At 43.6% G+C, this 15,844-nt stretch overlaps 1 protein-coding gene across 4 annotated transcripts in view; it reads left to right on the top strand.

Annotated features, from left to right (window-relative positions):
• OSBP2 (oxysterol binding protein 2) overlaps nt 1–15,844 on the top strand; it is a 159,016-nt gene that overhangs the window by 22,207 nt on the left and 120,965 nt on the right. For all 4 annotated transcript variants that reach the window (XM_057492578.1, XM_057492576.1, XM_057492577.1 and 1 more), the window contains exon 2: nt 14,610–14,818. In XM_057492578.1, coding sequence (XP_057348561.1) covers nt 14,610–14,818 — 209 coding nt within the window. The remainder of the gene's footprint in view (nt 1–14,609; nt 14,819–15,844) is intronic.

Below are 15,844 nucleotides of genomic sequence, written 5' to 3'. Positions count from 1 at the left end.
CAAACCCTGTTAGCACTCACAGGCATCTGTACTGAGATGATGCGGTCTCTGGGGACAGGCCCTGACCAAGATTTAGCCACACGCACCAGAAATGGCCCTTGCTGGTGTCAGCAGAAAGGCTGTACTGCCAGGGGTGTAGCAGCTTCCTACGCCCTGGGAGGGCCAGAGGACTGGGCGCGGTGGGGGTCCCCTATGCTCTCTACCTCTGCTGTGATAGGCAAAGGACCACGGGGTGTCACGGGGCCCTGGAGCCAATGACTGAGAAAGCACACCCCCCCCTCTGTCCCGGTTCCTGCCACCACAAGGGGTACCTCTTCTCCTACTGGCCTCCCTCTTAACTTGCTTCCATGCTCAAGTCTGTGTGAAGGCATGCCATTGGCAGAACCTGAATTCTTGGAGTCTTTATAGAGTAGTTCATGGAAGTATTTGCTGAATTAGAATTTGGAAGATTCTAATCAAAATTATCAGATTTTGGAGGGGAATCTACCAAGTGAATCAGAGTCAGTTTGAGCTAGCATCAAAGGAAAGTCATCCATGGGCTACGCGCCTTGCTCCAGATTAAGTAGCTTTTGTCTTTCTGTGTGTCTGGATTCAAGTTTGCTGCCTGTCAGTTTTTGTCTTGTCTGTGGATGTTTGTTGTGAAGGTCCTCTGGAAAGCATGGCTCAGGGTAAGGATTAAAGAGCTGACACTGCGTGGGAGGTGCCACCCCAGGGCAGCGGGGCAGCAGCGGAGGTGGAAGCCAGCAGTGACAAGGATGTGGGGCATTACCTTGCTGGATGCCGCTTCCCGGCGAGCTGCAGAGAGACACGGCTGGCCTGACGCATGGGCCTCTCCAGAAGACCAGAAGGCATGCACAGAGAAAACACATGTCTGAGCCCTCCGCAGAGGGAAGAGTGGGAGGGAGGGGGATGTATCCACCCCTTTCACTCTATCTCCCGTGTCCCACTATGGCATTTCATCGAAGTCCAGAAGTGGAGGGGCAATTGGGCAAGGATGAGCCCCCACCCAAGAGAGACAGAGGAGGTGGTCGAGGGACTCTGAGAAGGTGCACAAGGTTTGTGTCTCATACGCTCCACACCTTGCGCTACTCAGGTCTGCTCGTGCCCTCCCATGGTATCAGCTCTCCTACTGCAATGTGGGGGCCTCTATTCTCCCGAGAGAACAAAGACATCTCTGTCCCTTCCCTGGGAGGGAAGTGCGGACCCCAGTGGTGGCGGAGTCCCCTCCTTGGTGGCCGGCTGGGGTTGCCTGGGAGACTGAAGCAGGAAGACTGTGAGGCAAGCTCATGCGCTGCTGCTGTGTCTGCTCCAGATGCTGTGACTGATTCTCATCCTCTTCCTCCTGCCCCACTGCCCCAGACCCTCTTCGCTCTCTGCTGGCACTTTGGCTGGTCTGTGATGTTTTTCCTGAGGGGTCCGAGTTCCTTCTTGTCAGGCCCATGAGTGACTATTGCCAGAATGGGAGGATAAAAACTCCCCAGGGAGTTCCCTGGGCTCTACTCTAGACATGCTCCTCCCATTCCCATGTGTGCCGCTAACCTGGCTCCTCATGACGGTTCACATGATTGACCCTAGCAGCACAGTCACTCCCTTCTTGGTCTGTTGTCACTGGCATGGGGAGCTGAAGCGGGGAGGGGACAATGTCAGCTTCTGGCTGAGTGGAGGCTTATTGTGTTGCATTCCCTTTTGCCCTGGAACTAGAACCTCTAACCCAGCCTATGTGTGACAGTGAGAAGAGCCACTCCTAGGCCTGCCTGCTATAGTTTTAGGGGACGTGGCGCCAGATATCAGCTGTCAGTTCAAGGCATTCTAGAGGACAGAAGCTCAAGCCCAGAGGACATCTTCTCAGTCACTACCTCAGGTGAGCTTTCGATAGGCCATTCTGTTGTTCTGTCAAATTGGCTGCTCCTGAATGATGGCAGGGTGCATGCTGAGACCAGTGAAGTCCATGGTCAGGAGTCATTGGTGCACCTCCTTGACTGAAAGGGGTGATTTGGTCTGAGGCTGTGTTGTATGAGAATCCTGGCCAGCAGATAAGGATTTGAAAACTGTGGACCATAGTGCCACTGGAGGCAACCCCATTGCCAGAAAATGCACCGATCCCAATAGGGACAAATGGCTTAAATCACCCCCACCACCCCCACCACAGCAAACATGGAAGGGTTCTGATCTAATTGGTGGCTGTCTGGTTCTTTGCAAGAAGCGGGCCATGTTGGTCTTTCCTGCTGGCAGGTTGGGCACTCAATGGGGCAGCAAGTAAGCCTTGGTGATACAGAGGCAAAAAGTTAAAAAGGATGCAAAGTGATGTGAAGCTTTAATGGGTCAGCCACCATCTCACAGCAAACTGCAAGGGTCACAGAGGCTGCTCATGTTCTCTGGGCTCATGGACGTCTCCACTCTTCTTCCTTTACCAGACTTCTACAGACCTCTATCAGAAAGTGTGCAAGGATAAGCCATACCTTGGAGAAGTCCACAGAGAGGATAACTGAGGGGTATTTACCTGCTTGCTTCCCATCCGTTTCCCACTTTCCACTGGTCATTGTTCAACCTGTGAGGCACTAACCTTCCACTCCAGTGGGTTGCAAAAATCCAGCCTCTTGGTGGCTGCTCTGGAAACCAGATCCTGTACTCTGAATTCAGCCCCTCTTCCAAGTCCAGAAATGGAGGGGTGACTCAGGCCAGATGGGGCTCCAAGAGAGGAAATAGGGGAGGTCGTGAGGGACTGAGCTGATGCAAAGGTTTGTATCCAGTACAGGCGGGTTAGTCACCAGCCATAGTGCTACGGTAACTCATACAGCTCAGTTAGTGCTTAGGAAGCGCTGCATTAACTGTTATAGGCTTCCAAGTTCTGGGGGCAGATGTCACATTCTCATCTCCAGCAAGGCTTTCAGCCATCAGAACTGCCGACGATTATCTGGTTGAGAATCCGTGTGACTCACTTAGAAGAATGCTGGTTAGGGTAACCTCTCTTGTGGTCAAGTTTTACTGCAGATGTCTATATTTTGTCTCCACTTGTTCTAAGTACATGAAATATCCACCAAATTTGAAGTAATGCCTCAAAACATACCTCCTTAAAAAAAACGGCCCATTCTGTGTGCTGGTTATGAGCTCTGATATAACTGGGAGGCGCTAGGCCATGGGCTGGTTTATCTTGAAGTAGTGAGGCTGCTGAAGCTGCCCAGGACTCGATGAGAATAGATGGTTCTGGGTTGTTGCACAGCTCCAAAGGCCTCCAGCAGGGTTAAGGACCTGCCGCTGCAGCTTTCAGGGCGCAGTCCCCAGTGTGTCATGAGTGGGACTTTAACTTTCCCACCGTCTGGGCTGCTGGGCATCCTGGAAGGTTGGCTTTCCCAGAGAGGGTTACCTCAGCCACTTAAAATGGGAAAAACAAAACCTTTTATGTACATCATGGTTAGGTATACTGCTCCTAAAAAACAAACTGAATTTTAGACTATGTCCCTGAATATTAGGTCCTTTCAGGACTGACTTTGAAGGCATTGAAATTTTAAAAAACTAAATAGGAAAATGATACCATTTTGGCTACTTGTGGAGAATGGATTGACCACAAAACATTTATTTATTTTTTTCACAGTACAGTTGATATACAATATTATGTGGATTTCAGATGAACAACATAGTTACTGGTTAATTGTATACATTACTAGATGCTTGCCACAATAGGTATAGTTACCCCATTTTCATATCAAGACATTACAGTATTACTGGTAAATTATCTATGTTGTACCTCCATTCCTAAGTCTAACTTATTTTACAATTTGAAATTTGTACTTCTTTATCCCCTTCACCTATTTCACCCATACACAGGATATTTAAATGAAAGAAAAAAGATGAGAGAGCTAAATTCTAAGACAAGCACATGCATTGGACCTTGATAATTTATAGGCTCCTTTAATCCTCAAATTTACATATGCCACAATTTAATTTCTAAGTAACACAGGAAATAAAATGGAAAAATTAATCTTCTCAAGTCTTTTGATGAAAAGTAACGCTAGTTACAATGAATTAAGGTTAATTTAAAATTTGGACACTATGTGACTGGTAAAGCTTATCTGCTGTATTTCTATTTTCTGAAATTCTCTTGTTACTTTTTCATATCTACCTGTTCTTGTTTTATTTTTACCAGCTTTTATTTAACAAATTATTGCTCCTTTTATGGATGTTATTCCTTCATCTTTGAAAATCCTAAACCTATTTATATTCCTATTTTTCATATTGTTCTGGTACTTCCGTTTTGTCAGAACTGATTCATGTTCTGGGCATTGACTTTGTTGGCTTCTTTATTAGCATTGGTTTTCTCCTTGGGTTTTGAATTTTGGTTTTCAGGCTGGTCTTCTTTGAGCCTCACCCACCACTCTTTTTGGCTAGTGATTTTTAAAGTGCCTTCCCCTGCTCGCTGGAGGTCCCCGCCCAGAACCAGGCTTTATGACGGGGGCTTAAGGCTTCTGGCCCTCAGTGACACTGGGAATATCCCGGCCCAGTCACTGAGCCTGAGGACAGGTGAGTTTGGGTTCAAAAGAATTCATATCAGTTATGCCCCTGGGCAGAAGATGATGGCAACGTTTAATTTTTTAAATTTTGAAAGAGCAGAGACTTACAGAAAAGCTGCAAAACCAGTACAGAGAGTTTTCATATGCTCTTTAGTTAGTTCCCATAATGTTAACATCTTATCTCACCAAAGCACAATTATCAAAGCCAGGAAATTAACATTGTTATAATACTCTTAACTAAACCTCAGACTTCATTTGGCTTTTACAAGTTTTCCCACTAATGTCTTGTTTCTATTTTATACTCCAGTCCAGGACCACACATTGGATTTGGTCATTTTCTATTTCCATAATTTCATCTACTTTTTTTTAAGGAAGATCTTTTTCTTCTTCCCTGTTTATTTATCCCTTCAATTGTTTATGTCAGAATGGACTCATGCTTACTTATTTTAGTTGATGGGATCTAATCTAATCCAGTAGCCACTGGATAACTTCCAGCCCAGCCCTGATTTCACACAATGGCCTGGATTCTATGTCCCATCTTACACAAGGCACTGCTATCAGCCCCCCTTTTCTATAGAAACTTCTAGAACTCTTGACCACCTCTACTTCTTTGCTGACATTAGGCCCAGGAGGCCCACTATTTTAGTTTTGGAATAAAAGTCTAAATCCTTAACCCAACCTGCAAGATATTGCATTTGGTCCCTGCCTGGCTTTTTAGCTTTATTTTTCTCTTGCCCACCCCACAGTTCTCAATAAGCCAGACACCTGGATCCTTTTTCTGTTCTTTGAAAGCTATAAACTCCTCTTTGCCTCATCGTCTTTGCCCCTGTTGTTCCCGTGCTTAGAACACTGTCACCCCTTCTTTATGAGCTAAGACATATTTTTGGTTAGTTACTATACTGTTTAACAGTTGAACCATCTCTAGCCTGAAACTCCTTACATCTAAAGCAGCAAGCTTTCAACAGGCATGTCCAGCTTTGCCAGTTTTGTAAATTAGAATGAATTTCCTTCAAGCATAAGAAGTCAGCACCTAAAAGCCGGACTTTTCTTTGAGTATAAAGTACATCATCTTCTCTAAGGAATATAACCAAAGCAGGAGGGTATCAAAAAAGCAGCTATCCAAGTGAAAGGTGAATGTCTTATTGAGTGTCAAGTCTAGAACTGGTAGAAGGATCAAGAGCAGACGATGAACAGCCAGGGAAAATAAATGAGCATTAACGGGCAGCAGAATTGCCAAGCAAGCTCCTGCTACTGGCAGTGTCACATGATAACCGATTGTTCTTCCTTTTCCAACACCCTCTGTGAAAAGAGTTTTGGTGTGTTGTGGGGTGTTGTGAATTTTCCTACAGTCACTTCTGCCTCTTCTTACTTTGGTACCATTAGTGTCATAATCTTTTTTTTTTTTTTTTTTTTTTAATAATTATTTTTTATTGAAGGGTAGTTGACACACAGTATTACATTACATGAGTTTCAAGTGTACAACACAGTGGTAGAACATTTATATACATAATTCTAGGTTCCAGCTATCACCCTATCAGGCTGTTACAATATCTTGACTATATTCCTTATGCTATACATTACATCCTGGTTACTAATTTATTTTACCATTGGAAGTCTGTCCTTTTTTTTTTTTTTTTTTGAGGGCATCTCTCATATTTATTGATCAAATGGTTGTTAACGACAATAAAATTCTGTATAGGGGAGTCAATGCTCAATGCACAATCATTAATCCACCCCAAGCCTAATTTTTGTCAGTCTCCAATCTTCTGAGGCATAACAAACAAGTTTTTACATGTAGAACAAATTCTTACATAATGAATAAGTTACATGGTGAACAGTACAAGGGCAGTCATCACAGAAACTTTCGGTTTTGCTCATGCATTATGAACTCTAAACAGTCAGTTCAAATATGAATACTCATTTGGTTTTTATACTTGATTTATATGTGGATACCACATTTCTCTCTTTATTATTATTATTTTTAATAAAATGCTGAAGTGGTAGGTAGATACAAGATAAAGGTAGAAAACATAGTTTAGTGTTGTAAGAGAGCAAATGTAGATGATCAGGTGTGTGCCTGTAGACTATGTGTTAATCCAAGCTAGACCAGGGCAATAAAACATCCACGTATGCAGAACATTTCTCTGAGAACAGGGGGGGTGAGGTTCTAAGCCTCACCTCTGTTGATCCCCAATTTCTCTCCTGATGGCCCCCCTGCGACTGTGCCTGTCTTAGGTTGTTCCTCCCTTGAGGAATCTTACCCGTCTCTGGCTAACCAGTCATCTTCCGGGGCCATACAGGGAAATGTGAAGTTGGTAAGTGAGAGAGAAGCCTTATTGTTTGAAAAAGTTAGCTTTTTACTTCTTTGCATATTTATGCCCTGTGGCTTCTATGCCCAGCATTTGTCTTGAGGTATCTTTACCACTTGGAAGAATTATGATACTCGGTAAATTTGATATGAGGCACGAATTCTATTTAAGGGTTGTAATTAGGAAGGAAGAAGAAAAGCTATAGAAGTAGCAGGCGGAAGAAAACATGGGAAGATTGATTATTTCTTTGATATATCTTCTTGTAGAGTAACTTCAGCATGTACAGGTTTTAAGCTACTACTTAAATTGCACACACACATTAACATAATAGGAGTATAGTTACATAACCAAAGCATATCTGTAATTACCAGCCATCTGCAGTGAAACCAAGAAAACCAGTTAGGCACCTTAGGCATTTGTGAATGATTTGTGAAATCTATGATATGGTGGATATTGTCCAACTGAACTTGAACAGTCTGAGAGAAATCAGACAAATTAAAACAACCCATTCCTGGGGATTGTTCACATGCCATATGTTCTTTTAACAGTAAATAGTTTGTAGTTGTAAGACTTTGGAGTGCTACAATTTGCACTTCTCCAAATTCTTGGTTGAGTTCCAACAGTATAGATCCAGTCCAATTTTGTTGTTTTACTGTATGCACAGGCCAGCTTAGATATCTCCTTCCTCATTCCCATGGCAAGTCCAGGAACTGGTGGGATGAGTGCATCTACAGCTGTAGCACTGCGTAGATCTTTGTTGGGGTTTTTTGATGATCATCTTCTGGCATGAGTCTTCCAGAGAGTGCAGATGTTGGAAGTTCTTTTTCATATCATATCTTAGTTCATTTTCGGGGTAGCCCAATTAGGCTTTGATCCTCTGTATAAACACAAACAGACCCTTTGCCTACACTTTTATATGCCCTTTACACCCTTGTGTAGAACTCGTTGGAGGTTACCACACAGAAACTGCCCTTTTTTTTTTTTTTCTATCACTAATCTACACTTACATGACGAATATTATGTTTACTAGGCTCTCCCCTATAAACCCCTTTACAGTCACTGTCCATCAGCATAGCAAAATGTTGTAGAATCACTACTTGCCTTCTCTGTGTTGTACAGCCCTCCCTTTTCTCCTACCCCCCCATGCATGTTAATCTTAATACCCCCCTACTTCTCCCCCCCTTATCCCTCCCTACCCACCCATCCTCCCCAGTCCCTTTCCCTTTGGTACCTGTTAGTCCATTCTTGAGTTCTGTGATTCTGCTGCTGTTTTGTTCCTTCAGTTTTTCCTTTGTTCTTATATTCCACAGATAAGTGAAATCATTTGGTATTTCTCTTTCTCCGCTTGGCTTGTTTCACTGAGCATAATACCCTCCAGCTCCATCCATGTTGCTGCAAATGATTGGATTTGCCCTTTTCTTATGGCTGAGTAGTATTCCATTGTGTATATGTACCACATCTTCTTTATCCATTCATCTATTGATGGACATTTAGGTTGCTTCCAATTCTTGGCTATTGTAAATAGTGCTGCAATAAACATAGGGGTGCATCTGTCTTTCTCAAACTTGATTGCTGCGTTCTTAGGGTAAATTCCTAGGAGTGGAATTCCTGGGTCAAATGGTAAGTCTGTTTTGAGCATTTTGATGTACCTCCATACTGCTTTCCACAATGGTTGAACTAACTTACATTCCCACCAGCAGTGTAGGAGGGTTCCCCTTTCTCCACAGCCTCGCCAACATTTGTTGTTGTTTGTCTTTTGGATGGCAGCCATCCTTACTGGTGTGAGGTGATACCTCATTGTAGTTTTAATTTGCATTTCTCTGATAATTAGCGATGTGGAGCATCTTTTCATGTGTCTGTTGGCCATCTGTATTTCTTTTTTGGAGAACTGTCTGTTCAGTTCCTCTGCCCATTTTTTAATTGGGTTATTTGTTTTTTGTTTGTTGAGGCGTGAGAGCTCCTTATATATTCTGGACGTCAAGCCTTTATCGGATGTGTCATTTTCAAATATATTCTCCCATACTGTAGGGATCCTTCTTGTTCTGTTGATGGTGTCTTTTGCTGTACAGAAGCTTTTCAGCTTAATATAGTCCCACTTACTCATTTTTGCTGTTGTTTTCCTTGCCCGGGGAGATATGTTCAAGAAGAGGTCACTCATGTTTATGTCTAAGAGGTTTGTGCCTATGTTTTCTTCCAAGAGTTTAATGGTTTCATGGCTTACATTCAGGTCTTTGATCCATTTTGAGTTTACTTTTGTATATGGGGTTAGACAATGGTCCAGTTTCATTCTCCTACATGTAGCTGTCCAGTTTTGCCAGCACCACCTGTTGAAGAGACTGTCATTTTGCCATTGTATGTCCATGGCTCCTTTATCAAATATTAATTGACCATATATGTCTGGGTTAATGTCTGGATTCTCTAGTCTGTTCCATTGGTCTGTGGCTCTGCTCTTGTGCCAGTACCAAATTGTCTTGATTACTATGGCTTTATAGTAGAGCTTGAAGTTGGGGAGTGAGATCCCCCCTGCTTTATTCTTCTTTCTCAGGATTGCTTTGGCTATTCGGGGTCTTTGGTGTTTCCATATGAATTTTTGAATTATTTGTTCCAGTTCATTGAAGAATGTTGCTGGTAGTTTCATAGGGATTGCATCAAATCTGTATATTGCTTTGGGCAGGATGGCCATTTTAACGATATTAATTCTTCCTAGCCACGAGCATGGGATGAGTTTCCATCTGTTAGTGTCCCCTTTAATTTCTCTTAAGAGTGACTTGTAGTTTTCAGAATATAAGTCTTTCACTTCTTTGGTTAGGTTTATTCCTAGGTATTTTATTTTTTTGGATGCAATTGTGAATGGAGTTGTTTTCCTGATTTCTCTTTCTGTTGGTTCATTGTTAGTATATAGGAAAGCCACAGATTTCTGTGTGTTGATTTTGTATCCTGCAACTTTGCTGTATTCCGATATCAGTTCTAGTAGTTTTGGGGTGGAGTCTTTAGGGTTTTTTATGTACAGTATCATGTCATCTGCAAATAGTGACAGTTTAACTTCTTCTTTACCAATCTGGATTCCTTGTATTTCTTTATTTTGTCTGATTGCCGTAGCTAGGACCTCCAGTACTATGTTAAATAACAGTGGAGAGAGTGGGCATCCCTGTCTAGTTCCCGATCTCAGCGGAAATGCTTTCAGCTTCTCGCTGTTCAATATAATGTTGGCTGTGGGTTTATCATAGATGGCCTTTATTATGTTGAGGTACTTGCCCTCTATTCCCATTTTGCTGAGAGTTTTTAACATGAATGGATGTTGAACTTTGTCAAATGCTTTTTCAGCATCTATGGAGATGATCATGTGGTTTTTGTCTTTCTTTTTGTTGATGTGGTGGATGATGTTGATGGACTTTCGAATGTTGTACCATCCTTGCATCCCTGGGATGAATCCCACTTGGTCATGGTGTATGATCCTTTTGATGTAGTTTTGAATTTGGTTTGCTAATATTTTGTTGAGTATTTTTGCATCTACGTTCATCAGGGATATTGGTCTGTAGTTTTCTTTTTTGGTGGGGTCTTTGCCTGGTTTTGGTATTAGGGTGATGTTAGCTTCATAGAATGAGTTTGGGAGTATCCCCTCCTCCTCTATTTTTTGGAAAACTTTAAGGAGAATGGGTATTATGTCTTCCCTGTATGTCTGATAAAATTCCGAGGTAAATCCATCTGGCCCGGGGGTTTTGTTCTTTGGTAGTTTTTTGATTACCTCTTCAATTTCGTTGCTGGTAATTAGTCTGTTTAGATTTTCTGTTTCTTCCTGGGTCAATCTTGGAAGGTTATATTTTTCTAGGAAGTTGTCCATTTCTCCTAGGTTTCCCAGCTTGTTAGCATATAGGTTTTCATAGTATTCTCCAATAATTCTTTGCATTTCCGTGGGGTCCGTCGTGATTTTTCCTTTCTCGTTTCTGATACTGTTGATTTGTGTTGACTCTCTTTTCTTCTTAATAAGTCTGGCTAGAGGCTTATCTATTTTGTTTATTTTCTCGAAGAACCAGCTCTTGGTTTCATTGATTTTTGCTATTGTTTTATTCTTCTCAATTTTATTTATTTCTTCTCTGATCTTTATTATGTCCCTCCTTCTGCTGACCTTAGGCCTCATCTGTTCTTCTTTTTCCAATTTTGATAATTGTGACATTAGACCATTCATTTGGGATTGCTGTTCCTTTTTTAAATATGCTTGGATTGCTATATACTTTCCTCTTAAGACTGCTTTTGCTGTGTCCCACAGAAGTTGGGGCTTAGTGTTGTTGTTGTCATTTGTTTCCATATATTGCTGGATCTCCATTTTGATTTGGTCATTGATCCATTGATTATTTAGGAGCGTGTTGTTAAGCCTCCATGTGTTTGTGAGCCTCTTTGCTTTCTTTGTACAGTTTATTTCTAGTTTTATGCCTTTGTGGTCTGAAAAGTTGGTTGGTAGGATTTCAATTTTTTGGAATTTTCTGAGGCTCTTTTTGTGGCCTAGTATGTGGTCTATTCTGGAGAATGTTCCATGTGCACTTGAGAAGAATGTATATCCCGCTGCTTTTGGATGTAGAGTTCTATAGATGTCTATTAGGTCCATCTGCTCTACTGTGTTGTTCAGTGCTTCCGTGTCCTTACTTATTTTCTGCCCAGTGGATCTATCCTTTGGGGTGAGTGGTGTGTTGAAGTCTCCTAGAATGAATGCATTGCAGTCTATATCCCCCTTTAGTTCTGTTAGTATTTGTTTCACATATGCTGGTCCTCCTGTGTTGGGTGCATATATATTTAGAATGGTTATATCCTCTTGTTTGACTGAGCCCTTTATCATTATGTAGTGTCCTTCTTTATCTCTTGTTACTTTCTTTGTTTTGAAGTCTATTTTGTCTGATATTAGTACTGCAACCCCTGCTTTCTTCTCGCTGTTGTTTGCTTGAAATATGTTTTTCCATCCCTTGACTTTTAGTCTGTACATGTCTTTGGGTTTGAGGTGAGTTTCTTGTAAGCAGCATATAGATGGGTCTTGCTTTTTTATCCATTCTGTTACTCTGTGTCTTTTGATTGGTGCATTCAGCCCATTAACATTTAGGGTGACTATTGAAAGATATGTACTTATTGCCATTGCAGGCTTTAAATTCGTGGTTACCAAAGGTTCAAGGTTAGCGTCTTTAGTATCTTACTGCCTAACTTAGCTCGCTTATTGAGCTGTTATATACACTGTCTGGAAATTCTTTTCTTCTCTCCCTTCTTGTTCCTCCTCCTCGATTCTTCATATGTTGGGTGTTTTGTGCTGTGCTCCTTCTAGGAGTGCTCCCATCTAGAGCAGTCCCTGTAAGATGTTCTGTAGAGGTGGTTTGTGGAAAGCAAATTCCCTCAGCTTTTGTTTGTCTGGGAATTGTTTAATCCCACCGTCATATTTGAATGATAGTCGTGCTGGATACAGTATCCTTGGTTCAAGGCCCTTCTGTTTCATTGTATTAAATATATCATGCCATTCTCTTCTGGCCTGTAGGGTTTCTGTTGAGAAATCTGACGTTAGCCTGATGGGTTTCCCTTTATAGGTGACCTTTTTCTCTCTAGCTGCCTTTAACACTCTTTCCTTGTCCTTGATCTTTGCCATTTTAATTATTATGTGTCTTGGTGTTGCCCTTCTTGGATCCTTTCTGTTGGGGGTTCTGTGTATTTCCGTGGTCTGTTTGATTACTTCCTCCCCCAGTGTGGGGAAGTTTTCAGCAATTATTTCTTCTAAGATACTTTCCATCTCTTTTCCTCTCTCTTCTTCTTCTGGGACCCCTATAATACGGATAGTGTTCCTTTTAGATTGGTCACACAGTTCTCTTAATATTGTTTCATTCCTGGAGATCCTTTTGTCTCTCTCTATGTCAGCTTCTATGCGTTCCTGTTCTCTGATTTCAATTCCATCAATGGCCTCTTGCATTCTATCCATTCTGCTTATAAACCCTTCCAGAGTTTGTTTCATTTCTGCGATCTCCTTTCTGGCATCTGTGATCTCTTTCCGGACTTCATCCCATTTTTCTTGCGTATTTCTCTGCATCTCTGTCAGCATGTTTATGATTCTTATTTTGAATTCTTTGTCAGGAAGACTGGTTAGGTCTGTCTCCTTCTCTGGTGTTGTCTCTGTGATCTTTGTCTGCCTGTAGCTTTGCCTTTTCATGGTGATAGGAATAGTCTGCAGAACTGGGACGAGTGACGGCTGGAAGGACTTCCTTTCTTGTTGGTTTGTGGCCCTCCTCTCCTGGGAGAACAGCGGCCTCTAGTGGCTTGTGCTGCGCAGCTGTGCGCAGACAGGGTTTCTGCTTCCTGCCCGGCTGCTATGGAGTTAATCTCCGCTGTTGCTGTGGGCGTGGCCTGGCTCGGGCAGCTACTCCAAAGTGGTGGAGTCGCGTTGGAGCAGGAGCTGCTGGGAGGCTATTTATCTCCGTAAGGGGCCTCCCTGCTCCCTGCAGCCCAGGGGTTAGGGTGCCCAGAGATCCCGGATTCCCTACCTCTGGATTAAGTGACCCGCCCTGCCCCTTTAAGACTTCCAAAAAGCACCCGCCAAAACAAAACAACAACCACAAAAAAAAACAAGAAAAAAAAATTTTTTTAATTAAAAAAAAAAAATTTTTTTAATTAAAAAAAAAAAAAGGTGGTCGTTCGTTTTTCTTTATTCTCCGGTGCCAGCCTCAGGCCTCTGCTCACCGGTCTTTCTGCCCTGTTTCCCTAGTATTGGGGTCCCTGTCCCTTTAAGACTTCCAAAAAGCACTCGCCAAAACAAAGCAGCAAAAAAGCAAAAAAAAAAAAAAATGGTCGCGTGCTTTTCTTATGTCCTCTGTCGCCCAGCCTCCAGTGCCTGCTCACTGTTCTTGGTGCCCTGTTTTCCCAGTATCGAGGGCCCTGCACTCTGGCCCGGATGGCTGGGGCTGGGTGCTCGGCAGCCCTGGGCTCCGTCTCCCTCCCGCTCTGCCTGCTCTTCTCCCGCCGGGAGCTGGGGGGAGGGGCGCTCGGCTCCCGCGGGGCCGGGGCTTGTATCTTACCCCCTTCGCGAGGCGCTGGGTTCTCTCAGGTGTGGATGTGGTCTGGATATTGTCCTGTGTCCTCTGGTCTTTATTCTAGGAAGGGTTGTCTTTGTTATATTTTCATAGATATATGTTGTTTTGGGAGGAGATTTCCGCTGCTCTACTCACGCCGCCATCTTCCGCCCTCTCTCAGTGTCATAATCTTGTACCCAGCAAAAGGTCAGAACCTTGTCATGAGGTAGCACCGTGTTAGCCCTGCTGTTTCCTGTGTCTCATTTATCATGGGGCCAGGGGAGAATGGTGGCATCCTTGTTCTGACCTCGGTTCCCAGGTCACTCCTGGCAGGGGCACCTCCAAGTCCACACCCCTGGGGGCTCTAATGTCAGTGTGAATGGAAGGTTCTAACTCTTGCACCAATTCTGTGGTCTGAGACTTAGTGGATAGAGACTGGGATGGAGTTAGAGGTCTGTGCTGCCTAGCAGGACCCTGGGCAGTTGCCCTTCTCCATTTCTTGGTGTCTGCAAGGGCTCAGCAGGCATGCCCTGCATGTGGCCTTGCTGCAGGCCTTCCTCCTGCAACCACTCTCCCCACCAATTTCCCCTCAGCCAACCCTCTACCAGTCAATCCCAATAGGCATTTTCTCCCAGCTCTGACTCCAGGGCCTCTCCCAGCTCTAAGGAGCTGAGATTCTGAGGATTTGCCTTGAGGCTTTCTTCAGTTTAGAGCTGTTGAGTTTGGGAGCCTCACTCCATACCTTCTCTTGCATCCTACAGAAACCAGGGTGAAATGGCCCACACCTGCCGGGGCACCATCAACCTGTCCACTGCGCACTTTGACACGGAGGACTCTTGCGGTATCGTGCTGAACAGTGGGGCAAGGACCTACCACCTCAAGGCTGGCTCGGAGGCTGAGAGACAGCAATGGATCACCGCCCTGGAGCTGGCCAAGGCAAAGGCTGTCCACATGATGAGCAGCCACTCAGGTAGTGAGCGCTCAGCTCAGTGAATGTACACGCAGTGCTGCGGGTCTGGGAATTGAAAGTATTTAGGGGGCAGAGGTGGCCAGGAGGCCCAGACTAATGCAGACCAACCCTGGAGGGCCGAGGCATGTGTTCGTCCTTCCCCTCCATTCCATGCATCCTTAGCAGTGAGAACCTTAGGTGGTCAAGGGTGTCTGGCAGTTCTTGGGAAGAAAATGTTTATGGTGGGCAGGGCTGGGTGCGCCTTTCTTTGACAAGCCTGGTTCCTGGACTTCAGCATACCCTTCCGATGCTGCAGTAGGCTGACACTGAAGAAGCATTTGGGGGTGGGAGTCCAGGATCATGCACTTGTGCCTTGGGCCAGGTCCGTGACAGAGATTGAGAACCGTTTAGCCAGAGCTGCTGCCTTTGCTGAGGTGGAAAGCCAGCTCAGATGTCCCGAGCAAGACGGTTTTATTTTTTATTTAAATACATTTTAAAAGTACATAATATCTTTATATGGTTCATAAACCAGTGATTTCAGAAGCATATGTAGTGAAGTCTGCCCTGACTCTTGTCCTTGACCACCCATACTCTTCTCCTACCCAGGGGCAACCAGAGCTACCAGTGTCTTCTGTTTTTATGTCTGTATTAAAACAGATACTTATTTTAAAATAGGTGTGGTCCTCCACCTTTCTTTCTTTCCATTTATCACTGTATCTTGGAATTTTTCTCTCTAAAAGTACATAAAAAGCTTCCTTCTATTTTTCACAACAGTACAGTGCTTTGTTGTATGAATGTACTATAGTTTATTTAACCTGTGGCCAGTTGAGGAACATTTAAGTCATTTCTCTATTTTGCTATGACATTCTGTGCTGCAGTGAGTGCCCTTGCATTTCACTTCATATGTGTACAGGAAAAATGAAGTGAACATTCCAGCAAGTGGGTTTGCTGGGTCAGTGGGAGTGTCATTTGTAATTCTGACAGCTCGTCAAGCTTGTAATTCTGTAATTTATCAGTTGCCTGCAGCAGTGTGTGAAAATGCCTGCC

Source organism: Manis pentadactyla, chromosome 14 (genome assembly GCF_030020395.1).
Source record: "Manis pentadactyla isolate mManPen7 chromosome 14, mManPen7.hap1, whole genome shotgun sequence".
In the NCBI taxonomy this organism is placed as follows: domain Eukaryota; kingdom Metazoa; phylum Chordata; class Mammalia; order Pholidota; family Manidae; genus Manis; species Manis pentadactyla.
Note: the sequence above shows the minus strand (reverse complement) of the source record. Positions and strands in the feature narration are given on the sequence as shown.